This window comes from Barbus barbus, assembly GCF_936440315.1.
Source record: "Barbus barbus genome assembly, chromosome: 3".
In the NCBI taxonomy this organism is placed as follows: Eukaryota; Metazoa; Chordata; class Actinopteri; order Cypriniformes; family Cyprinidae; genus Barbus; species Barbus barbus.
The window spans coordinates 25,671,700-25,695,833 of NC_136731.1; the positions used below are offsets into that span (position 1 = coordinate 25,671,700).

Here is a 24,134-nt window from a genome sequence, read left to right on the forward strand (position 1 = left end):
GCTATGTTTGATATTATATTGCAACTACTGCTTTTTGTTCATTGTGAAATAGTGCTTTCATAAGACCTCTCCAATAACCTTAGTAACATTTGGACTACAATTGTAAAAAAAAAAAAACAACTTTGGCCGCCAGGCTTCTTCAGAGTGTGTCAGCTTATCTTATGAATTCTTAATTTTGGCATGTTGTATGCAAATAACTGGGCAATATTTAAATCATTTACTTTATTTTTTCCAACAAATTACATCATTTTGGCTTTTAAAGAAAACAAGTTTGGAATACAATTAAGTAAAATAGTAGGCCTATAAAATAGAAAAGGATCGAACAATCTTGTTGTATACAGTACAAGGTCTAAATTTATGGCTTCATTTACAAGCATAACATACATGGCATGATACATGACCACTAACATAGCTTATTACAACTCACAATCATTCACATAATGACAACAGGTTTAAAGTTTAAAGATAACTATCTAAATACAAGCAATAAATGTGATCTAATTACTTCTTATTTAGACCTGTCACTGAAGTGGAGAACAAGTTATCTCACAGATCCTCTTCACTTTCCTCAAGCAAGAGACATCTCCCCATTTTTCTCCTTTTAAGATAACACAGTCTTCACCATGCAAAGGATTTTCAACCTTCCAGTCATCTGGAGGAGACGCCCATCTAAAATAACCATTCAATTATCAGTTACATATGTGAGGTCAAGAACAGATTAATGGGGAACAACAACTGTGTTGGAAGAAGCTTAATTTGTTTGTTATTTGTCACTAATCAATACAAAGGTGGTAAAATGATACTTGCAAGAGGCTGTTGTTTAAGGGGTTGTTGTCCACCCAAAGCCACACACCCTCCGTCTGGCTGTCGGTCAGGCCAATCCAGTGGAAGTCATATACACCATTTACTCTTTTAGACAGAAATTCCTACAACACAGAAATAAGTGCGTTTGTCTTTGTCTTATATAATGAAACCCAGAAGCTATTAGTTTTAACATGTAGACTAGAGTGTCTCTTTAACTCATCGTCACACTGCTCCTAATCTGTACCTGTTCATCTTTATTGTTGATGATGACCAGATCTCCTCCCAGATCCTGGCAGCGTTGTCTGCTGCTGTTCCAGTCCATGATATCAGTGGAGAATACATAGAATCTGCCCTGTGCTCTGATCCACTTCTCTTGTAAATCTGCATAGACAGTTTAAGTTTAGCTTAATAAAGATGTACAGGAAGTGCCCTCAAAAAAAAAAAAAAAAAAAAAAACCTGAGTATGTGGTTAAGCTGAATATTGAAACCGGATAGGTGAGAAAAAATGTAATATTTACAAGTGCATAACTGTACTAATCTTGTGTACTTCTGCCTTATTTAATAAACGGTGTTACTAATCAAATTCTGAACTAAGAAATATAGAAATGACAAGTATACAATGAAACAGATATCAAAAACACTGTGTGTAACTGAACTAGTTGTGATGTCAGGTCAACTACATTTGTGATACTCCTGCCGCTCTGTCCATTTTTTACAATAGACAGTATGGAGATGCTTTTTCCTATTTATGAATTCATAATGACTTTACTGTACCTGAACAGTAGTTTGGTAGACTATTTTTAATGTTCATGGAATTTATTTTCATGTTTGGTTGAGCATCTAAAGGCAATCCTGTGGAAAGAGTCAAATTGGTAAGACTATCAAGTTAATGTGCCTGTACAGCTTTGTATGAGGAGAAATTATTTACCTGAATTTAAGCAGTTTCTTCTTGGTTCACAATACAGAATTGCATTTTTGGTGATATCTGTAAATCATTGTGGTGCAGTGAAAAAAAAAGACCTGAAAAGACCCCACTAAAAAAAATTGGGACATTTTCAAAACCTTATTTAAACTTGGAAATAAATGGAAAGATATGATGCAAAATTGTAGGTCTCTAATCAAATCAAATCAAATTAGTAAAACATAAAATACTCACACAGGTATGCCAACACCCCATTTGCCAACAGAGACAGGAAGAAGAGAACGGAGAATTTCCTCAGCATTGGTTCACAACAGTGCCCTGCATAAGCAAACATAAGCACTATTATACAAATAATATAATTAATAATATATATTTTATTCAGAACAGTTTTGGATTTCATATTACGTCCTATTTTTTCATCTGTTGTGTTTCTCATTGTCATCCACTTGTAACAAAATGTGCAAAGAGAATTTTAGTCGTGACGTATTGTCAAGTATGGTGACCCATACTCGAAATGGTGCTCTGCGTTTAACCCATCCAAGTGCACACACACAGCAGTGAGTAGTGAACACACACACACACACACACACACACACCGTGAACACACACCCGGAGCAGTGGGCAGCCATTTATGCTGCGGCGCCCGGGGAGCAGTTGGGGGTTCGGTGTCTTGCTCAAGGGCACCTCAATCGTGGTATTGAGGGTGGAGAGAGCGCTGGACATTCACTCCCCCCACCTACAATCCCTGCCGGCCCGAGACTCGAACCCACAACCTTTCGATAACGAGTCCGACTCTCTAACCATTAGGCCACGACTTCCCCAATGTGCATGTAAAACATTTTAGTCAGAACCTTAATGTGACTGCGTAACAAATAATTGACAAAGGAGAATTAGAGGTACTGATACGCGGTACAAATGCAGGAGAAAGGAAGGAATATCAAAACAAACATTAAACACTGACAACTTAAGTATTATATTAAGAAATTATAAATTATATTAAGTCAAAATTCTATAAAGTCAGTTAATAAGGGCAAGAAACACACTTACTCTCATCTTTATCCGCTGATGTCAGTTTGGGGTCTGATAAATAGTTAGAATAAACATTTTCAGACATCTTTTGTCTGAAGAGAGATTGTTATATCGCAGTGACAAGAGAGAACTGAAGCACTCTGGTCTCGTGTGACAAAATACTCATGAAGAAAGACAGGTTTCTGAGGGTTTCATTTAACCACATCGACCAAATAACGGTATTTGCAAACATTTCCAGTTTGCAGCTTATTAGTGGTGTTGGTTATGTATTAACAACTATGTTGTGATACTTAACATGCCTTTTAAGTTGGTCTTATTTTTCTAAGTTGTTGTTTTTTTGTTCGTATTTGGTAATGATTTATTGTTAATAGCTTAAGTTTATTTCTTAGGATAAAGCCCTTTAGATGAAAACTACAACAAAGTAAGATGAACACACATAAAATTACAACTAATAATAAGACAAAAAAGTTGATGTATTCAAAATATATACTATCTAGAAAAGAACATTTTAGCAATACCTTTCTTGCTGTGGAAGTTAGACTAAGGAGGATTTGCAGTGCACAGATATGTATAACAGCATGATATAAAGACAGGTTGTTAAAGTAAATGCTTTATGTAGTTAATTATCATTAAAAATATAAAAAGGGAAATCTGTAATTATTCACTTGACTTACTATGTGTTCATAAACGGTTCTGCAAAGACATTCATACATGTTAAAGTATCCAAATGCATTTTTAGCCTATTGAAGATGCCATATCTGAATAGCTGACGACTCTCATTCCGCTGCTAAATCTTTTATCTACAAAACGCATTAACACACAGAACAAAATACACAATATAGCAATGTATGAGTTACAGATTGTCATTAGAACTTCATAGTTCTTAACACTTTTTAAAACTACAATAATATGAAAAACTATGAGAAGTATGATATACATTCCCATATCAAATATGGCACAGTAGTACGGAAATGTGAAAACAAGTTAACAAGAAAGAATATCAAATGTATCAATGAGTGCACTGTGAAATAAAACAAAAAGACAACCATAACAAATAAGCATCTACTGTAGGTCTATTGAAGGCATGGGATCTCACAAATGCTCCTCTCCTCTCTTGAGCAAGAAATAATTTCTTGTGTATTTCCTTTAAGTACAGCACAGGTGTGTTGTTTGGAGTCCAGATTTGGCCCGTTTCCATCCTTGTTCCCAGCCCAGTAGAGATCAGATTCACCAATAACACATAGGGTCTGAGCAAGAAATTCCTGCGTCACATGATATATGATATATTACATTTATATGATATATTACATTTATTCTCTTCTATATTTATTCATAATATTCAATAAAAATCCTTATTATAAGATGATTTATGCATAGTTTTACCAATGAAAACGCGTATTATAAGACTATGTGATGTGACTATTTTACACTTGCCTCAATGTTATATTTGTGAACACACACTGTGGGTTTTCACACCTGGAACCACTTCTCTCACATTTCTTCCTCTTTTAAAACCATGCAGAACACAAAGTTATCTACCTTCTCCTCTGTGTTGCTGATAATGGCCAGATCTCCACCCAGACTCTTACAATACTCTCTGCTGGAGCTCCAGGTCTTGTTGTAACTGGAGAAAACGTAAAATCTGCCGTTGCCCTTATACCACTGCTCTGGCAAATCTACAGAGACAGTTTTCTATGTTTATCAAGAGGAAGCATACTTGTGTGTCTGCGTTTCAGGCTTGTGGTTTAGCTAGAAACACATGTAGAGGTTGGAAAAAAAGCTGAAACCCTGCTGAACTGCACCTTTACATGCATAAATGTGTTTCTACGGTATTTTGGAATGACTCATCGTTAAAAACACAAGAACAGACATACGGCAAGGCTGAGACAGAACATGTGCAGAAGCACATATTCATACTGATATTTTACCGATGAGAAAAAAGCAAATGTTTGGTTGGCCAAGGTGCTTAAAGGGATATTTACCCAAAATGAAAATTCTGTCATTAATTACTCACCCTCATGTCATTCCAAACCCGTAAGACCTTCGTTCATCTTTGGAACACAAATTAAGATACTTTACTGTAATAACATAAGTTACTGTCTTCCGCCATTTTGGAGAGTACCCCAGAACGTAATCAATGTACTGAACGTAAACAGCGCTGATTATGTTGTTTACGTATGTGATACTCTCCAAAATGGCAGAAGACGGTAACTCGGGGAGAAGAATTGTTGAATAAATTATGTTATTATTTTTTTCTTTGCGCACAAAAAGTATTCTCGTAGCTTGAACTCCTGATGTCACATGGACTATTTTATCCAAGTCCTTGCTACATTTCTGGACTTGGGAACTTTGCAGTTGCGTTGCTGTCTACAGAGGGTCAGAGAGCTCTCAGATTTCATAAAAAATATGAAAAGACATTAGGGTGAGTAATTAAAGACAGAATTTTCATTTTTGGGTGAACTATCCCTTTAAGGCGATTAGTTGCAAATAATAAACCAGTTCTTGTGTATGTTGAAAAACTAAACATAGTTTTACCTGGGCAGTAGTTAAATGAGCTCCAGTCCGCATCATCAGTGCAGCCTGGACTACCTTGTTCATGGTCTGAACAGGGGTGCGAGAAATTAAGAAAAACAGTTAATTAGCATATAAAATTTGAGCAGATAGAGATGAATGATTTACCTGAAGTTGAGCAGTTTGTTACTGGCTCACAATGCAACAGCATGTTGTATTTAGTGACACCTGCAAAATACAGTGAAATTAAACAAAAAGTGTAAAAGGTAGTGTAAATATACCACTGTATGCAGTTGGTTAGTGGTTCCTAGCTAAAACATCCAAGGATATACTCACACAAGTATGCCAGCACCCCATTAACCAGTAGAGACAGGATGAGAAGAACTACGAGAACCTTGGCACAAATAGGACTACATCGCTTGTCTTTGGCAGATTTCCTAACTACAAAATAAAATACACATTTTAAACTCTTTTTACTTTAATTCTTTAGAATAAAGTGTCACACGTCCTTTGCATCAGCAATGAATCGTTTAAAAAATATTTGTCCAAAAATAGCTAAAGTTAATAACTTGCATGTCTAAAAATAAAATTTTAAGCATATGTTTCAACAACATTGCCATGGTGGAAATGAATTTATCATGACAAAGAAGTCTTAAAATGACTTAATGAGAGGCCTAGCTATTAAACAAAACGATATATCTAACGTTATCTGTGATTGTGTAAATTAATGACTGCAGATTTACCGTCTGACACAAATCAGACAACTGTTGCTACCATTTGTGTGGGTGTAAGACGGTCAATTTTTTAACGTTGATAAAACGTTAGCCTATAAATACTTCATAGGCTATATATTGAAACCAATACACATTTAAGCAGCCCCTGTCTTTGCCTACTTTTATCTTTAACCTCATTTGTAGATCAAGAATGTGCTACGCTTGTAAACACTTTTAAAGCTTAATGTGTGATTATTCTCAAGGAGAAAAAGAATCAAGCACTTACTTCCAAATTAATCCTTTTTCATCCAGTTGATGTTGCCATAAATATGGTCAGACATGTCATGTTTGCCCATTACTGTCAATCAGAGAAGTGTGCAGCAGAAATGTGGTGAAGTGCTCTGATCTGTGGGTGTCAGTGAAGACACACTAAACAGACATGCTAATGCAAACCAAATGTCATTTCCTGTCAACATTATTATTATGATTCCCCAGATATAATGTTATATTGACAATTTTGGACTATTGTGTAGACATATTTAGTCAAAACTCAAAATAAAGTCCATTGATGCTGTGGTCACAAGAATTAAGTCTACTCTTATGTTAGTGTTTCTAAATAATGATAAAAATGTGGAAAAGAAAAATATAGCTTATCTAAAGCTAAATGAGCGACGAAGAAGTTGTAACAATGAAAGCTCTACATGCTATAACAGATCATAACTGTCTACATAACAGGTCTAAATATAGGTAAGTGTTTTGTTTGTCAAGTTAATTTGTCCTCACTGATAAATTCAGTCAAAACCTCAAGACACACCTTATTAAGATTCATCTGCTTACTTTAGTTCAAACAATCCCTTGTGAAAAAGAAGTGTACTTAATTGCAGTAAAAGTGTACTTTGTGTGTACTTCAGTTATTAAAAGTATACTTTTTTAAAAATGCACTTGCAGATAATATAATCTAAATTAAAGGCCACTTAAGTGTACTTAAAGAGAGTACACTTTAACGACAATAGGTCTTAACATACTTAAGTGCACTTTAAAATAATGTCTAATTAAGTATTACTTAAACATGCATTTTACATAATTATGATTTTATTGTGTTTTAAATAAGTATACTCATTTTTATATATTTATCAATATACTAAAGCACATGTAAAATAATTGATTTTAATTTCAACTTAAGTGTTCTTCAAAATTACATTGTTAATGTATTTTAAATGTATTTAGTCTATGTGCATTAATGCACTTGAAATGTATTTTTCTTCTAAACTTAAATACATATTCTTATACAGTATACGCCAATAAAACTTGTTGAAATTTTCATCACCAGCTCTTGCGCTATGAACTCTATGAAGTTTAATTTTCTACATATTTAACAAACAGTGTCATTTATGAGAGTACTGTATTTGTTTGTAATATTGCTGTACTTTACATCTGTGTACAGAATGCTTTCAATATCATTTACATTTACAGCAAAATAAGAGTACAAGCCGTTTTAGCTTAGAATTAAAAAGACATACTAAAATAAAAATATATATATTTATTTATGAATCATGCTGAAAAACAGCCTAATTGAAAAATATCGTTATCTGATGCTAAGCTGAGCTCTAACATGACATCTTTTTTTTTTTTTTTTAACAGTTAAAGGTGACAGTATTTTAAATTGTTCTCTGATATCTACACAGAAGGTATGTGGCTTAGGTAAGGGCAAAAAAACTCCAGAAACGATTTTACATGTCCATTTACAACCCTAGGATTTCTCAATGAAACGGTCTGTTATTGACTTATTTGGCAGGGTCATGAATAATAATGATCTCTGCTCTGATTGGCTGTTTCACAGTACTGCTCAATGTTGAGCTCTGCTCTGATTGGCTGTTTCACAGTACTGCTCAATGTTGAGCTCTGCTCTGATTGGCTGTTTCACAGTACTGCTCAATGTTGAGCTCTGCTCTGATTGGCTGTTTCACAGTACTGCTCAATGTTGAGCTCTGCTCTGATTGGCTGTTTCACAGTACTGCTCAATGTTGAGCTCTGCTCTGATTGGTGCAGCTCATTTCAGTAACTTGCAGCAAGAAGGAAACACAGGGAGGAAAATATATATTTAAAATATATATTTAAATACTTTCGCAGTTATATCGTTGGGTAATTATACTGTACTAGAACAAGGGCGGGTTTATGCAAATGTTGGGGGCGTAGTGATCCTGTTTTTCAGTGGTCTTTTTTAATCACGAGATATATATAAGGAGGAGGAAACTATGGTGTTTGAGGCTCACTGTATGTCATTTCCATGTACAGAACTGTTATTATTCAACTATGCCAAGGTATAAACAGTTTTTCATTCTATGGCACCTTTAAAAGGAATCACTAAATAAAAAATAAAAAAAATGTAAGATTGGGTTAATATAATTATTAACAAAAGCAAATTTTAGCATACAAATACTGCACCAACTCAGTTCCTGAATTTAAATTGAGCCATCAAAGATGCAGAATTGCAAATCGAATTTGAATAGTTTACTTTGAATAAAGTAAAATTAAGTGAAATCCTTTTTTTAGGAAGAACATTTTTAAAGTAGAAAATCAATAGTTGTTTTCAGGTGAGTTTAGCCCCTAAAATCACACAAATAATGCACACAAGTGTTTTTGATACTTTTTGATTTCCTGTACTTGTAATTGACACGCTACTGTTGAAGTTAAAAAATGTTCTGATCTTTCATGGTAAACATTGATAAAAAATGTTGTTCCATTTTGGAAAAAATACACTTTATTTTAATTAAAATAATAAAAAAAAATTCCAGTTATTTTAAAGGAACACTCCACTTTTTTTGGAAATAGGCTCATTTTATAACTCCCCAAGTTAAACAGTTGAGTTTTACCGTGTTTGAATCCATTCAGCCGATCTCCGGGTCTGGGAGGAGCCTCTCACTGCAGCCCACAAGGTCCAGGGGGCGTGGTTGGATCCAGATCCAACTCCTCCCACCTTACATTTACCTAAACCTACCCATCTCCACGCCCTGATCCCTAAACCCACCCCATCTCCACCCCTAAACCTACCAATATGATTTCACACTTGGATGTGGGCGGGGTTGGATGTCCACCGCAAGATGCAGTGAGCCCTACTTGGGGTCTGGTGGTAGTCCCCAGCTACATCATAGGCTACCTATGGTACGGCAGTAAAGTTCTTAGTAAAGTGATTATTACGCCGGAATGAGAGTATAGTTCCTAGCCATATCTGCCCAGAAAATCGCAACTTTTCATTTTCCGTCGGTCTTAGTACACAATGTAAAAGCAGAAGAGTCAAGCTTTAAATAGGAAAATTATCGAAACTCTTTGGTCATTTTTGAGCGAGATGCTAATGGTCTAATCCGATTCAATGATCTATGCTATGCTAAGCTAAAAGTACAAAAAACGGTAAAAACTCAACTGTTTAACTCTTGGGGAGTTGTAAAATGAGCCTATTTCCAAAAAAAGTGGAGTGTTCCTTTAAGGATGATTTGGCATCCAAACATGAGTGAGTGATTCTGTGTATTACTGTGATCAAAGCTGAGTTGCCTTCAGTGTCACACGATCCTTCAAAAATCATTTAATACACTGGTGTGCTGCTGAAGAAACATTTCTGATTATCAACAGTTGTGCTGCTTCATATATATTTTTTTCAGTATTCTTTGATGAATAGAAAGTTCAAATGAAAAGTGGTTATTTAAAACAGAAATCTTAACTCTAACTTTAAATTAACACATCCTTGATTAATAAAAACTCACTGACTGCGAACTTCTAAACAGTAGCTTACACTACCATTCAAGGTCTGGAGTCTATTTAACAATAAATCCTGAAAAAAGTTTACACAAAAATATATAATCAGCAGATGTGTTTTCAACATTGATAATAATCAGAAACGCAGCAAATCAGCATATTAGAATGATATTTGAACAAAGTTCTTATGGGTTTGGAACATGAGGGTGACAGAATTTTCAGTTTTGGGTGAACTATCGCTTTAAGAATAATGTGAATTCTTCACTCCAGTGATTCTCAGGGGGAAGCTCGAAAAAAAAAAAAAATCTAATATGTTTGGCTAACCTTAGACAATTCCTAATAGCAGATGTAAATGGCCAGTTTTTTTAACTGTCTGGACACGTGATCAATCATACCTCAGATATTTCATTTTTAATGTATGTGTATTAAAGTAAGAAAACAGAATATTGAGTAATTTGTTTCTGGCCCACATCCCATTAAATGATTTGTGCCATTGCTGTAATCTGTAAAATTAGTAATACAATCAAAATAATGCATAGTGTAAAATACCATGCCTGTGGTATGTGTGTATATGAAACTTGAGGATATTCACACAGGTATAACAAGACTATTATACAGCAGTGACAGGAAGAGGAGAACAGAAAGAAGAACCTGGACACTGATACAATCACTCCTCCTCCTGCTGCTGGATCGGTTATCTACAACATACACATTAAACATGGACAGAGAGACATGTGGAACACAAATCAGCACAACATACGAGCTTTTAGGAAGTAAATACGGTGTATAATTTTCATATTGGTATGAATAATCTTCTGCTTCAGATTAATTTACTAATTAACTGCAGAGGATCCATTGATGAGCAAGTAATGTAAGGCTAAATTTTTGTAAATCTGTTCTGAAGAAACAAACTCATCTACTTTTTGGATGGCTTGACGGCAAATTCTCAGAAAATTTCTCCTTTAAAATAATAATTAATAATTTGTTTTTATTTGTCACATACACAATTATACAGAGTATAACCAGCAGTTAAATGTGTGCTCTGCATTTAACCCATCCAAGTGTACACTCAGTAGTGAACATACACCCGGAGCAGTGGGCAGCCAACGCTGCGGCGCCCGGGGAGCAGTTGGGGGTTCGGTGCCTTGCTCAAGGGTCTCACCGCAGTCGTGGTATTGAGGGTGAAGAGAGTGTTGGTTATTCACTCCCCCCCACCTACAATCCCTGCCGGACCTGAGACTCGAACCCACGACCTTCGGGTTACAAGTCCAACTCTCTATCCATTAGGCCACGACTGCTTCTGTCAAACATAAGATGACAGAAGCCTAAAAATAACAATATCCTGAACAACACTGTACAAAGGACTTTTCATCCTTGAGCCTATGTTTTATACACACAACGTAACAGAGTGAAATTTTAGTCATATAGAAAAGAAAAAAAATCAAGAATCACTTACATCCATGTGTAGCCTCCAGCCTCTCTCTGGACAGCGGAGCAGTATTACTGTAAATATGATCATCAGAATTAAAGCAAAGATGGCAGGTGTTAGTGCTTTGATTTCAGATGCTGCACGGTCAATCACACACACACAAACTATGTGTTAATATGCATCACTTCCTGTTTGAAGCCAGACAGCAGATGACAGTGGGACTGTTTACAGCTTTTGTCAGAGGTTAGATGCAAATCGGTCAGGAAATTAACAATAGTTTAATATCAGCTATAAACATTTATGCACATCTAATTTCTCAAATGTGTCAATGTGATTCAGCTGAGACCTTACTAAGCTTTCAAGTATCAGCATTTCCTGCTCCAAATCTGAATTTGTAGGACAGAGTGCAAAACCCTTCAACAGTTACATACATAAGCTTCACCTGCAGAGAGATAGAGAGACTTTTTTCAAAACATTAGAAGCAGTTACACACTTTTAGGGCAGTTTCTACTGATTCGTCTGGTTCTAGGGTCTACAATAAACACATATACAAGACAAATGTTTCACGTTGCTGTAGTCATGGGCATTAAAAGAACATGTTGACCTCATTGAGGTTTGACTGACCTTGGTGGTGGATAAGCTTAAAATTTCCTACACCAAGAACTAAGAACGCATGCAGAGGAAATAGCAACATTAAAGAAAATTATTTGCATTTCTACCCTCTGTGAAAACCCAGCTAAAGTCATTTTTTGTGATATACCGATTTCTACATAAAATTCAAACATTCTGTGAAAATGTAACCTTTATATAGTTAAGATTGATTAAGGCTATGTCAAAGATTGAAATCATAGTGAAATTAATGGTTGAAATCAAACTTTGATGCTTATCTCATAATTCGATTTTGAGACTTTAGCCTGGATTTCACAGAGGGGGTCACAATACCATGTGTGAAACAACGCAAGACAAAACCAAAACCCAACCGTTCACAGCAGCTGCTACTTTTTATTTAGCACAAAAAAATTTTAATACATGTTGACGTCTTCACTCCATCATAAAAACCTAAAGACCCGTTTTCAGTTGCTTCCATTGTACTTTCCACAACCTGTTTCCTCCAATTACCCATACTAAGTTCAAGAAAACCACAACTTTAGATAGATACTCCGTTACTCATAAAACTGTACTGATTTGGTACGTCAATCAGCTTCCATTTGTTGGACCACGTGATAAATAAGAGTTACAATACAATCAGGATCTTCTCTAATCCTTATAGAGCTGTACAACTTTATGAGCAGGCAAAATCTACCGTCCACGACACAATTCATCACATTTCATTCTTAACTCCATGTTTCAGCTCCCCCACCCACCCCAATCAAAACAGTTTCCTCAAAAACACCATCGTTATTGCTAACTTATGATGATCCCCCTCCCTAATCTGCCAGGTATACATTAAAGTTCCCTCCATTGTCAACTTGTGGACCTTATATGGTATTTCTCGTTTCCTTGTTCCTGGAAAATATATGGTGCTTCTCTGTTGGCAATACAGTGAAAGGGGATCGCAGGCAGTTAGAGACAAATAAGCAATAAACTGATTAGAGGACAGATTAAAAGCAATGACAAAGCAAAACCAGGACAAAAACATCTTTCCGTGTACCACACCTGTCAGTTGGTCAACGTTTGTCAAAAGAAAGTAGAGACATGGCAACAAACAGTTTAAGATGTCCGATGGAGTGAATGACCACAGGAAAATCATTGACAGCAGCCCTTGTCATGTCCACTTGGGATTTTTATTATTTCATTGGCTGTTTTTTTTCTCTTGGAATTTCCATGTGTCTTTAGATTGTTGTCTGTTCTTTTCTAAAACACTGAGGAATAAACATTTTCATCCATGTTTTTGCAAAAAAGCACCTCTCATTGGCTAGAGAGAGTAAAATCATGTTATACTGAACGAGTTGAATCTACCGATGCGAATAACGCAACACTTATGCATCAGGGTTCATCATGAGCTTTTCTGGTGTTACCTATGAGCGTGTGTGTGTGTGTGTGTGTGTGTGTGTGTATGCACTGTTGTTAACAATCATAACAGATTAAGGTTCCTCATCTCTGATGATGGTAATTACAATGGCTTAAGGTCCATGCGCAGAGAGAGAATAAGAAGAAGAGTGAGGGAAAGAGAGAAAGAGAGAGAGAAATGAGAGAGAAAAGAGAAGAAAATATATCTTCTCTCAGTCTGGCAGCAGTAGTGCAGGTCCAAAAGGTCAAAGTTCAAACTTAAAAATGGTCGGTGAATCCTCCTTCCTGAAGCAGGAAGTCCATTGGTAGCATCTGTCAGGTGGTCAGTGCGTGATGCCATAAATTCGCCTTGCTGTCATGCGAGAGACAGATTATGGATGGTGAAATGGGTCACTGTAGAACCAAACCCACCTAAAAAATACATAAATAAATAATTATGGCAGCTCAGTAAGCTGTACATTAATGCTAAATAAAAAAAAATAAATGGAAAAAAATAATCAATGGAAAACCATACAAAGTGACACCTAAGTGCTTTGGGAGCCAGATGGGGAAGCACTATGGCCACCTAGTGAATTAACTTAGCAATGTCAATGCTAACTTGGTGTACAAGTCAATGAACTTAAAGGGATAGTTCACCCAAAAATGAAAATTCTGTCATCATTTACTTACCCTCAAGTAGTTCCAAACCTGTATGAATATTTTGAAGAAAGTTTGTAACCAGGCTGTTTTAAGGCACCATAGACTTCCATAGTAGGAAAAAAAAAAAACACTATGGAAGTCAATAGTGCCCCAGAACTGCTCTGTTTCCCACATTCTTCAAAATATCTTCCTTTGTGTTCAGCAGAACAAAGACATTCATACAGGTTTGGAACTACTTGAGGGTGAGTAAATGACAGTATTTTCATTTTTGGGTGAATTATCCCATTAACTTGACTCTGATTGACTAAAAAAAGACTGTCATGTCATGTCTATCACGTCTGAGAACCTGTACCTTTTCTGACCCCATGCTGGGACATTTCCAATTGTAGAGGTAATACTGCAGGTTTCCATCTCCAATGCCAAACTTGAGCTTCTCCAAAAATGTCTTATTCTCCATTAGGTCCAGTGCATTAAAGACATCAAATCCTTTCTGAAGGGGCAATGACACACTCAATGACACACAGTTACACACTTCAAACTGATGTTAGTCAGATGGTAGTCTAAATAAACGCAGGATTGCCTATGGTGCTTCACTGCTAGAACAACATTAATTCATTTATGAATAACTTTTCCAAATTAGGAAAACTGTAGCTCACTTCTCAAATTAAGGCTAATTACTAAAAATGGATCATGAAAATCAACAACGAACTTAGGGGTGGGCGATATACTGGTTGACACGATTAACCAGCAGAATTGTGTCAACCGGTAGAGATTACACGCTCACGTGATGTTGCTGTGAAAAAAAACTAAATTGTTTGCACGTGTTTTGAAGCACTGTGGTTTAAAAACAAGTGATTTTAAGCGGCTGAAATACAATCAGCAGCAACAGAGAAGTCATTCTCTGCCTTGAATGGTTAAATACAAACCCTTGTATGTGTCAGAATGTCCATCTTTGTCATATCCTTGTAAACGCAGTAATTTAGGTCTTAAGTGAAAGCAAACAGCTGAGAAAAAAAAAAAGACATGTAACAAGTATATTGGATCTGGGCAGCTCTTAAAATGACAGCAGTCTAATATTCCTGCTGTCTGTAAATCGTGTTAATCAAACAACAAAAGAGAGAAAATCTCTCACTGCTCTTGACTAAATCACTTTTGTAACTTTAATGAGAACAAATATTTATTTTATTTACACACAAGAATATGCAGTGTTTTTATTCATTTGATTACATTGTACTACATACATGTAGCATTTCTTATTTGTTACTGTAGTTTTTTGGTCCTATTGCTTGTAATTAGTTCCTTATTCTTATTTAATCGCTGACCGTTTACTTCAGTGAGCTTGAGTTTACTTTTTTAATTTAGGTTTTTTTTGTGATATTGATACTGGTAACATGAATTCTGAAATTTCTTATTCTGGAGCACCCCCTGCTGGTCTCACTAACACCTCTTCCAGCAGCAACCTAGCTTTCTCAGGAGGTGTCCCATCCAGGTACTAAGCAGGCTCAACCCAGTTAGCTTCAGTGAGCAACCAGTCTTGGGTTACAGGGTGATATGACTGCCGGCTATAGTGTGATATATATCGTTACCATGAAATAAAATTACTCGTATCGTGATATAAGATTTTGGTCATATCGCCCACCCCTAAACAAACGTATCAATTAATTGCACCTGCCCTGCACACAGGGAAAAAGATTTAGGTTTAGATTTAATGTTTAAATGTAATGTTTAGATTTTAACCCTTTTTTTGCACAATGTATATCACAGCCTTCATAGAAAATCACTGGCACATTGGTGGCACATTGTTTGGAAGACAACATTGGGCAGGATTTTATTTGATGACTTTTGGGAAATAAATGCAAATTTGTGAGTTTTAATTCGATTCATTGAACACAATTGATTATGAGGATAATCATTAGTTGCAGCCCCAACTCACGCGTGCACACACACACACACACTTTCACTGACTGACCGACTTGGCGAGGATGAGAGTGTCTCCCATCAGGTCCAGCAGAGTGGTGGTGGTGTGTACATTATAGAAGGAATACGCAGCCTTCAGACTGCGATGCACAGGATGGTTCATGATGGTGGACGGCAGAGTGTAGAAACTCAGCATGTCAGTCACCTTCCCGTCTGAATTCTACAATGATATAAAGGACAAGGTGTTCACTACAAATATATTTTGCAGATAACCTGATTGTCCACTCTTCATTAAAGCTTTCATGTTTGATATCACTAGGATGATACATGCAGTAGGGTTCAGTGAGTGCAATACCTCCACTACAAATGTGTCAATGATGTTCTCCTGAGGAAGCAGCCAATGTTGGACCTCCTCAGGGCTCATGACGGGAACCAGGTTAAACTGGCTCAGGTATTCCTTCAGCAGGCGGTGAACTGCTGGCACATCCTTTACAGTCATCGGCCTCAGGCCTGGAGTCTTAGGAGCCTACAGGAGAGAAGCATGAAATAAGAAAATAAGGAAAAAAGAAAACTACCCAGATATTACGCAGGGAAGCAGGCTGGCGCACACCTCTGGCAGTCGGTAGAGCTTCATGGTGCGTTGCATAGTCATGTTTCGACTCAGGTGAGAGAACTTCACCTCAATCAGCTTTCGTGGGTTCAAGGACCGGTGCCAGTATCTACCATAGATATAAGCAAGGCAATTAGTGTGAAACAGTGCCACGTGAGTCATTTGACAATTGTTACTTCTCTACACATCAGGCTGGATTAATAGGAGATATTAGTCATTACAGAACAAAGCTCAATAACAGTTTTATTGAGATTTGAATTTTTATGGGAACTTCGTCATATATGCTTCCTCTCAAAAGTTCAGGCTTGGTACAGGGGTTTTTTTGGTTTTCAAAAGAAGCCTTTTATGTTCACCAATAAAACAGTCAATTTGTCAAATTATTACTACAGTCTTAAAAGTAACTGGTATAGACATTCTTTTATTCCCACTACTGTAAGGCTTTTAAATTTGTAGGATGTTGTGTCTGCTGTTTGTTTTGTTTGTGCGTTTTGTATGATGTGTCAACAAACTTGATGCTGCACCAAAAATTGCCCTCTGGGCTTATAATAAACTTCGAACTTGAACTAGTGTCACATGATCCTTCAGAAATCAATGTGCTGTTATATTGAACAGACAGTTCAATATAACAGCACAAATCTAACATTACAAATGTCTTTACGGTTACTTTTAAATCACTTTAATGCATCCTTGCTGACCAAAAGTATTATTTCACTCCAAATTCACTAAAATCTATATTGTACACTTTTAGTAAAAAAAAAAAAAAGTGGCAGAATAAGGCATCTTTATGCACAAAGGTCATTTTGTGTCAGAAAGAGCGTGAAAATTGGACTAAATCTCCAATGACAACTTGTAGTGTTATCATCAAGGCTGAGAAAAGAACAACTCTTAAAAGAACAACAGGTAAATGCTGTTATCGCTGTCTTCCATGTTCATGGAGTAAATATTTTTACATGGATTTGCCATGCCGGGTAGCCGGTGTTTAGTATGTGTTTGGCCAATCAGCACATACTTCCATCACTGATCATACTTACAATCTAATGTTACCTTTCACTCTGCACAGATGCACCTGTACATATTAAAAGAGGTCAGATGTGCGTCTTACCTGCAGGTGCCCACTGGTTTGGGCAGCACCACACCTGCGGTGTACACAGCCTGAAAGATGCCCTCCAGGTTGACCCGTCTGGTGATCTCCCTGATGAGTACCGGAGCCACTCGTTTCGAGCGAAGTTTCTTATGCACACACAGGAAGTTGATCTCCACCATCTTCTTCTCTCTGGGAGGATGGAAGAACAGAGATGGGTCAACAAAGGAACTGAGTGATCAACGTAAGTACTCTCTGTGTAGACTAAATTAAATGCCTTGGATACACCACTGCATTCATGTGCAGGGCTCGCAAAATCGCTAGCCCGACATCCCGGGGCTATTGTGTTTTCCAGTCGGGCTACCAAAATGTATCACTGCCCTGCCCGACGGGCTACCTTAAATACAGGGCTCCAACGCAGTGTTCCCTCTAAGCTGAGCGCGACCGCACTCTTCTTCCACCGTGGCCGCGCAGAAGAAATAATGTGCCTCACGCACACAAAAATGATTTGGGAAGCCATTTGATTGAATGCCGCCAGTAAAAGGGAAAGAATAGCAATGCTCGGGCAAACCGCTATAGAGCTAATGTCACGACAGAGTTAGAGCCGGTGAATGCGGTTTACAGGTTTCATAGAAAGAGAACGATATGTCGCTGTAGAAACTCAATACTTCAATGGTTGCGGTGCGCTCAACACGAGAGACAACGCAAACGCAATGACATGTGAAATAAAACGTCCTCATGTATTAAAGAAGAGTGGCTTGATTAAGTGCTGGAAATAACGGAGGATGGGCAAAGAACGGTAACAAAACTCTGAAACATGTACAGTCACACACAAGAGTAAGCAGAGGGTAATGACTGCTTCACGACCAGTTTGAAAGTTCAGTGCTACTGCCACTAGAGGTGGCTGAGGTGTTTCTGGACTTCTGGATTCTGATTTATTGCATTTAACCAACATGTAGAAACACTTATGAATGCTTACATTTCATAGATGCGGATGTTGGCTGGAATGGCACTGATGAATCCAACTAGCTTCTGATTAGAATTCACTCTCACTCCACAATGCCACTGAGGCAACCAGCCTGGAGGACGCAGAGCCCTGGGAAAAAAACAGGAGCACAGCTAAACTGAGAGGTTAGGACACATATCAGTTCACTTTTAGACTAAAACAAATACACATATAAACAGATAGATCTTCAAAAACAAACACCATTTTACTCAAATTTGGGAAGACTTTTCAAGTCAAACTTTCTTACCAGAGCAGAAAATCAGGGGAGTAATCAAAACGAAACATGTTGTCATCATCCTCCACATAGTTCTCATTCAGGAGAGTGTACAGCTCTTTCAGCTTCAGAGAGAGGAAACAGAAAACAGCTTTAAAACAGACTTATTTACAGCTGCATGTTTGTATGTATTGAGGGGGAGATTTAGTGGTTCGTGTGCCGTACCACTGCAGGGTTTCCCAGGTCGAGGGTGTCCCAGGTGAAGCCCTGCGGGAGGCTGTAGGGCTCCTCTCTTATGCTGTCTTTATCTGGCTCAATGCAGCCATGTGACGTCACAGTCTCTCCTACAAACAAACAACAGAACCAGACTTCTGTCATCAGTCCACACTCTGCCACAAGTCTCAAGAAAACAGATGTTGTACTGCTGAAAATTTGCATTACTAAAAACAAATAAGAGATGTCAGATCAAGGAATAGTAATAAAAAAGTATATATAATATTGAAAGTAAATATTGAAGTAAAAAAAAAAATGCTGCAAGTATAATGGAACAAATGATCACTACCAAGTTTAGGAACCGGCTGAGTGTCCCAGAACTGATAACTGCGACGTGTGGCCTCCTCCATGGTTTTAGCCGGACCCTGTCCCACCGAAAACAGCTCAATGGCCTTCTGGATCTCCTGTAACTTATCTGCAGGAAGGGAGTTTACCTAAGGAAGAGATAAAGACAAGTGAAAATGGGTTTAAAAAAAAAACAAAATTAAACAGAAAAGTGCTTTGGCAGTGCCATGGTGCCATATTATCAGACAGTAATTAATACTTTAAAGAATACCATGGTATTCATAGTATTTCCTGCACTAAAATATAGATATATTAAAATATTTTGACTACACAAGTGGGCCACGAATTTGGGACAGCCCTATACTTACAGAAAAACTATACTTAAGAAGTCATGTACCAATATTACAGTTCAGGATGATACTGTTATACGCTGAAATACAAGAAGGCAAAGGTAATCTAGATGTAAACAATCTTGTGTCAAACACACAAAGCCATAAAAACATACTCACTTTGGCCAGCGGATCCTGTGCTGCATCTTTGCCTCCAGACTTGTCTTTGTTCTTTTTCTTCTGTTTCTTTTTCTTCTTCTTGGCACCTGTGTCGCCCTTCTCCCTGCGGGTCACATGAACTCAGTTGACATGGGCAGATATAATGAGAGGTTATGTCCACTCGTCAGCGCTAACACACAACATGTCAATGGAAACATCACTGTGCCTGATGCAATCAGCAGCATCACGACCCCTCACTAGTGTACACTGTACAACACATCTTATATGCTTCATTTTGTTTTTACATTTCTAGTAAATGAACAGGACTTTTCACAAAACAAAGAGTAAAAATAAAAAGATATTTTGATAGCTATTTAGAAGAACCACCTCTTAAACTCAGCTCAAATAGATTTTTGTATAGAGACATACATATATATGTATATATATATAGGCTACACACGGGTAATGACATTGTGAATGAAAAAGATGAAGCAGAATCTGAGCTTAAAAGGAAACAATTAAAAAAACCACACTAAACCTAACATACAGAAACATAACAATGTCCCTCCATCCCAGCATGCAATTCAACTCATGCTTGAACTACTCAGACACAAGAGCTGTGTGGTCGAACTGAAACGGGATGACATACAGAGAGACGCGCAGCTAATCCTATTAATGTCCACGAAGGGAGAGAGGTGACAGAGCTGAGCTACATTCGTTAATGGGGGACAGATGGACTGTCACGTGACCTGCAGAAAAAGCATGTTTTGTGTGTGCGAGGGGAGGTGGGATATATGACAAAGACTGGAGGATCAACAAGCACCCCTGTGACTATTGCTTTGACAGCCGTCCATCCCTGTTGGATGGGCTGAAGCCACCAGGGCTCCCCCTCTTTCTCTCTATATTGCTTCAATAAATATAAGATGAGATGGAGGATGTCCTCTTAACATAATGGACAATTGCATAATAGATTTGAATGATGCATGTTTAATTTGATTAAGACTAAACTACTATCCTAGCCTGGTCTGGCTAGTCAGTTGGCTGGTTTTGGAGGCCTTTTGGGGAGATGGTAAGGTTGAGAGATCTTTAAACCAGTTATGACCAGCTGAAAAGAGGTTGTTAGGTTGGTTTCATGTTTGTTTGTTTTTTCTTCTTCTTGCAAGGATAACACGCTGATATCGCATTCATATCAATAGCAATAGAGTCATAGTTTTATACAATTTAATTGTACATAACCTTTTGTTTTAACGCAAGGAGGGACAACGACAGCATTAGCTGAAATTTAGGTTGAAAGTAATATTGTATTTTAACTTTTTTTTTATTTTTTTTAATAAAGAGAGGGGATTTTGGACATCTCTTTTTATCACTCCATAAATCATAAAATATTGTTAACAACCTGAAAAAAACCCTAATTTTTATGAATAAAATATAATATAGGCTAATTGAAGCGATTGATATATGAACAAACAGCTGAGTAATTTAAAATGTTTAAAGTACAGATAAGAATAAAATCAGATGTAAGCATTAAAGAAGTGGGGATTTCTGGCTCAGTGTAAAAACAGCCTTTAAAGACATATGTGACCCTGGAGCACAAAACCAGTCTTAAGCCGCTGGGGTATATTTATAGCAATAGCCAAAAATACATTGTATGGGTCAAAATTATTGATTTTTCTTGTATGTGAAAAATCATTAGGATATTAAGTAAAGATCATGCTCCGTGAAGATATTTGGTAAATTTCTTACTGTAAATATATCAAAACTTAATTTTTGATTAGTAATATGCATTGCTAAGAACTTTATTTGGACAACTATAAAGGCAATTTTCTCAATATTTTGTTTTTTTTGCACCCTCAGATTCCAGATTTTCAAATAGTTGTATCTCGGCCAAATATTGTCCTATCCTAACAAACCACACATCAATGGAAAGCTTACTTATTCAACTTTAATGTATACATCTCAATTTAATAAAATTAACCCTTATGACTGGTTTTGTGGTCCAGGCTCACATATTGTAACTGAAATCTACAGATGCAGATAGATAAAGTGTAATAAAATAAACATTTACTAGTATATTTTGGATGTTTTCTTTACACTAGGCAACAAGGCGTGTTAAGGGATCAAGACGGTCCAAAATTTCATAATTGACCAGTTTATTAAAATAAATAATGCTTTTTAATGTAGTGTCTTAAGATTCTGTATTGCTTTCTGCTGCACTGTGATTGACCTCATGAGATTAATAAACTATAAATCTACCAAACATGCCACATGACTGTTACATACGAATAATTAAAACAAAAATATAATGAGATATTAACTGACACTTATCATAAAGCCAGAAAAACGACAATTATTACACGCGAGGTGAATCATGAGAAATAGGCGGTGTATATTCATGCTACCTGATATTGGGCACACTGCCATTACTACAAAATGATAATAAACGTAATATTTCACTCTCTGTTGCCTAATTTATTCTAGACAGTGCCTGTATATGACCTTGAGGGACATGTAGCTGGATGAGAAGCAGGTTAATGAGTCTCTTTCAGGAAACCAGGGACAGCATAAGGAAACTAGTGAAACACAGGAGCTCTTTGGTAATGAAAGTGAAACACAGGCAGCACCAGTGAACACGAGAGCAGGGGGATTAAAACATTAGCTATTACCAGCACTCAAGGTATAGTCAAAATATCGGTTAACCACAGGAAATCCATATTACTAACAACCTAACCTAGTTGTCATGAAGGCCTGCATACCAGGTTTGAAAGCGATGGTTATTTATTAATACTGGCCAGTGTATGAGTTGTTGAACAGAACATGGAATAGCGACTTTAAACGTAATAGCTTATTCGTTTTTTACCAAACCAAGAATTATAGTGAGGCTGTTAAACCTCTCACACAAATGCTAATGATCATATAGAACTGTCCATATGGAGCCGTCCTTTTGTTTGATTGACGGCGTCTGAGCCAATCGTTTTCGAGATCCGCCTGTCAATCAAGGCAGTGGACCAATAGCGTAAAACCAGGGGGCGGGCTGATGTGCTGTAAGCGTGCCACAGGCTTGCTGAACAAGGGCCCTGTCTTATCGGGCCTTGAGGACGAGTATTATATATCTACGAGCTAACAATAAAATGCATGCACGCTCACCCGTCATCAGAGTGGTGCTCTTCATTTTCACAATTGCTGCAGTGTCCGTGATCCACTTCTACTTCAGTGTCTTTCTCCGGCAGCGGTGCTGTCTCATTCTCATCCGCCATCTTTAACCAGGAAGTGAGGCTCTCACACCCCGCAAGACTATTGGTGGACTGCCGCAAAGCCCGACGGTCTCTGTAGTTCTGTCATTTTATGCAGGACAGTCTTATCACATTTTTTGTGAGGTTTATGCAATTATTTATTTAGGACAGTGAATATGCATAACTGTAAATGCACCAGAGGTAATAGTTAAAGGCTATTTTTTTTTAATCTGTAGTCCCTCTGGACAGAATGTCAGCCAGAGTCACCCAAAAAACAAAACTGAAATGGGAAAAATGGATAAAATGTAGCCTACGATAAAGTAGCACACATGCACATACAGGCAAACAGAAGTAATTAAAACACACAATAATTAAGTACAATTAGTTTAAGTTTATCAAATGTAGGCATGCTTTCAAAGGCACTACATCTTTCCACATATCAATAAAAACAATAAATGAGCACAACTGGACAGATTCACATATTTTCACTTTTTCAAAAATAGGCCAGACAAGCAAAAAACCTAATTAGCATCTGTGCTTAAATATGTGAAGATTTGCAATTGATGTCCAATCTTGATAATGTAAAACTAAATACTAGTTAATATTAATTTAATTCATTAATTACTGCTTATGTATTTCAATGCAACTTATAAAAAGAATGAATTATGCACATATACACAAACAGTACTGTATAAACAGGTAAGAGATTAAAATCAAGACATGTTCTGTTTCCTACTGCGAAAAAAAATCTACAATTAAAACATGTCTTTACAGAAGCAGCTGACATTATCTATATAATTAGCTATATAATATTACACCAAATTAATTATCATAGCCTAGTACAAAACACAGACCTTTATGAGTTCTCAATAACCATCATGATTCAACAAACTTGGATATGAAACGGAGTATCTAGTGGCAAGTGCTATTGTAACCTGCGTCTTCATTAAAGCAGCACTGATGAAGCTGTGTAATTTGACCAAATTTGAACATCCTACAACACTGAACATTTTCAGTGCTTGCTTTTAGCTTCGAAGATTAAATCTTCTGTTTCATACATTGTTAAACATAGATTTCATCATTAGTGGTAGCTGTTTAAAATATTTAATATTTATTATTTTTATTACATTAATTGTATTATTATTATTTTTCAGAAGTATCTTACTACTCTGATTACTTCATTACTGTTGGTGTTTGAATCACTTAAAACACACTTGCATAAA

At 36.9% G+C, this 24,134-nt stretch overlaps 3 protein-coding genes across 4 annotated transcripts; all 3 read right to left on the bottom strand.

The window, feature by feature from the left end:
- Positions 1-209: 209 nt before the first annotated feature.
- Positions 210-2,931, bottom strand: LOC306853763 (CD209 antigen-like protein C). Its single transcript, XM_079391410.1, has 7 exons — positions 2,774-2,931; positions 1,961-2,044; positions 1,733-1,789; positions 1,579-1,656; positions 1,049-1,185; positions 808-926; positions 210-669 (listed from the first exon to the last, which is right to left on the bottom strand). The coding sequence occupies exons 1-7, from the start codon at positions 2,838-2,840 to the stop codon at positions 522-524; spliced, it is 690 nt and encodes a 229-aa protein (XP_079247536.1). The 5' UTR covers positions 2,841-2,931; the 3' UTR covers positions 210-521.
- A 190-nt stretch (positions 2,932-3,121) lies between these two features.
- On the bottom strand, positions 3,122-6,387 carry LOC306853798 (killer cell lectin-like receptor subfamily F member 2). Of its 2 annotated transcripts, none has more exons than XM_079391451.1 (6): positions 6,266-6,387; positions 5,603-5,707; positions 5,435-5,494; positions 5,291-5,356; positions 4,295-4,431; positions 3,122-4,017 (listed from the first exon to the last, which is right to left on the bottom strand). In XM_079391451.1, exons 3-6 carry the CDS (start codon positions 5,475-5,477, stop codon positions 3,829-3,831), a joined length of 435 nt encoding a protein of 144 aa, XP_079247577.1. In that variant the 5' UTR covers positions 5,478-5,494; positions 5,603-5,707; positions 6,266-6,387; the 3' UTR covers positions 3,122-3,828. The 2 variants fall into 2 exon arrangements, with proteins under 2 accessions (XP_079247577.1, XP_079247578.1); XM_079391452.1 differs by having other exon boundaries at positions 3,348-4,002.
- A 5,748-nt stretch (positions 6,388-12,135) lies between these two features.
- Positions 12,136-22,951, bottom strand: nmt1a (N-myristoyltransferase 1a). The gene is made up of 12 exons (XM_079391287.1): positions 22,826-22,951; positions 19,703-19,805; positions 19,198-19,342; positions 18,861-18,979; positions 18,669-18,760; positions 18,395-18,511; positions 17,437-17,607; positions 16,335-16,443; positions 16,080-16,250; positions 15,777-15,944; positions 14,160-14,297; positions 12,136-13,579 (listed from the first exon to the last, which is right to left on the bottom strand). The coding sequence occupies exons 1-12, from the start codon at positions 22,933-22,935 to the stop codon at positions 13,559-13,561; spliced, it is 1,464 nt and encodes a 487-aa protein (XP_079247413.1). The 5' UTR covers positions 22,936-22,951; the 3' UTR covers positions 12,136-13,558.
- Positions 22,952-24,134: the final 1,183 nt, after the last annotated feature.

Excerpts from the sequence above, each read along its gene's own strand:
- LOC306853763 (XM_079391410.1), bottom strand. The coding sequence starts at position 2,840 with ATGTCTGAAAATGTTTATTCTAACTATTTATCAGACCCCAAACTGACA. Across the intron at positions 2,045-2,773 it reads ATCAGCGGATAAAGATGAGA|GGCACTGTTGTGAACCAATG; the intron begins GTAAGTGTGTTT and ends TTGCTTATGCAG. Across the intron at positions 927-1,048 it reads TCAACAATAAAGATGAACAG|GAATTTCTGTCTAAAAGAGT; the intron begins GTACAGATTAGG and ends TCTGTGTTGTAG.
- LOC306853798 (XM_079391451.1), bottom strand. The coding sequence starts at position 5,477 with ATGCTGTTGCATTGTGAGCCAGTAACAAACTGCTCAACTTCAG. Across the intron at positions 4,432-5,290 it reads CTCATTTAACTACTGCCCAG|ATTTGCCAGAGCAGTGGTAT; the intron begins GTAAAACTATGT and ends CTGTCTCTGTAG. Across the intron at positions 4,018-4,294 it reads TCAGCAACACAGAGGAGAAG|GAATTTCTTGCTCAGACCCT; the intron begins GTAGATAACTTT and ends CATGTGACGCAG.
- nmt1a (XM_079391287.1), bottom strand. The coding sequence starts at position 22,935 with ATGGCGGATGAGAATGAGACAGCACCGCTGCCGGAGAAAGACACTGAA. Across the intron at positions 15,945-16,079 it reads TTGACACATTTGTAGTGGAG|AATTCAGACGGGAAGGTGAC; the intron begins GTATTGCACTCA and ends ATATCATTGTAG. Across the intron at positions 13,580-14,159 it reads CCAGCATGGGGTCAGAAAAG|GTGGGTTTGGTTCTACAGTG; the intron begins GTACAGGTTCTC and ends TGTATTTTTTAG.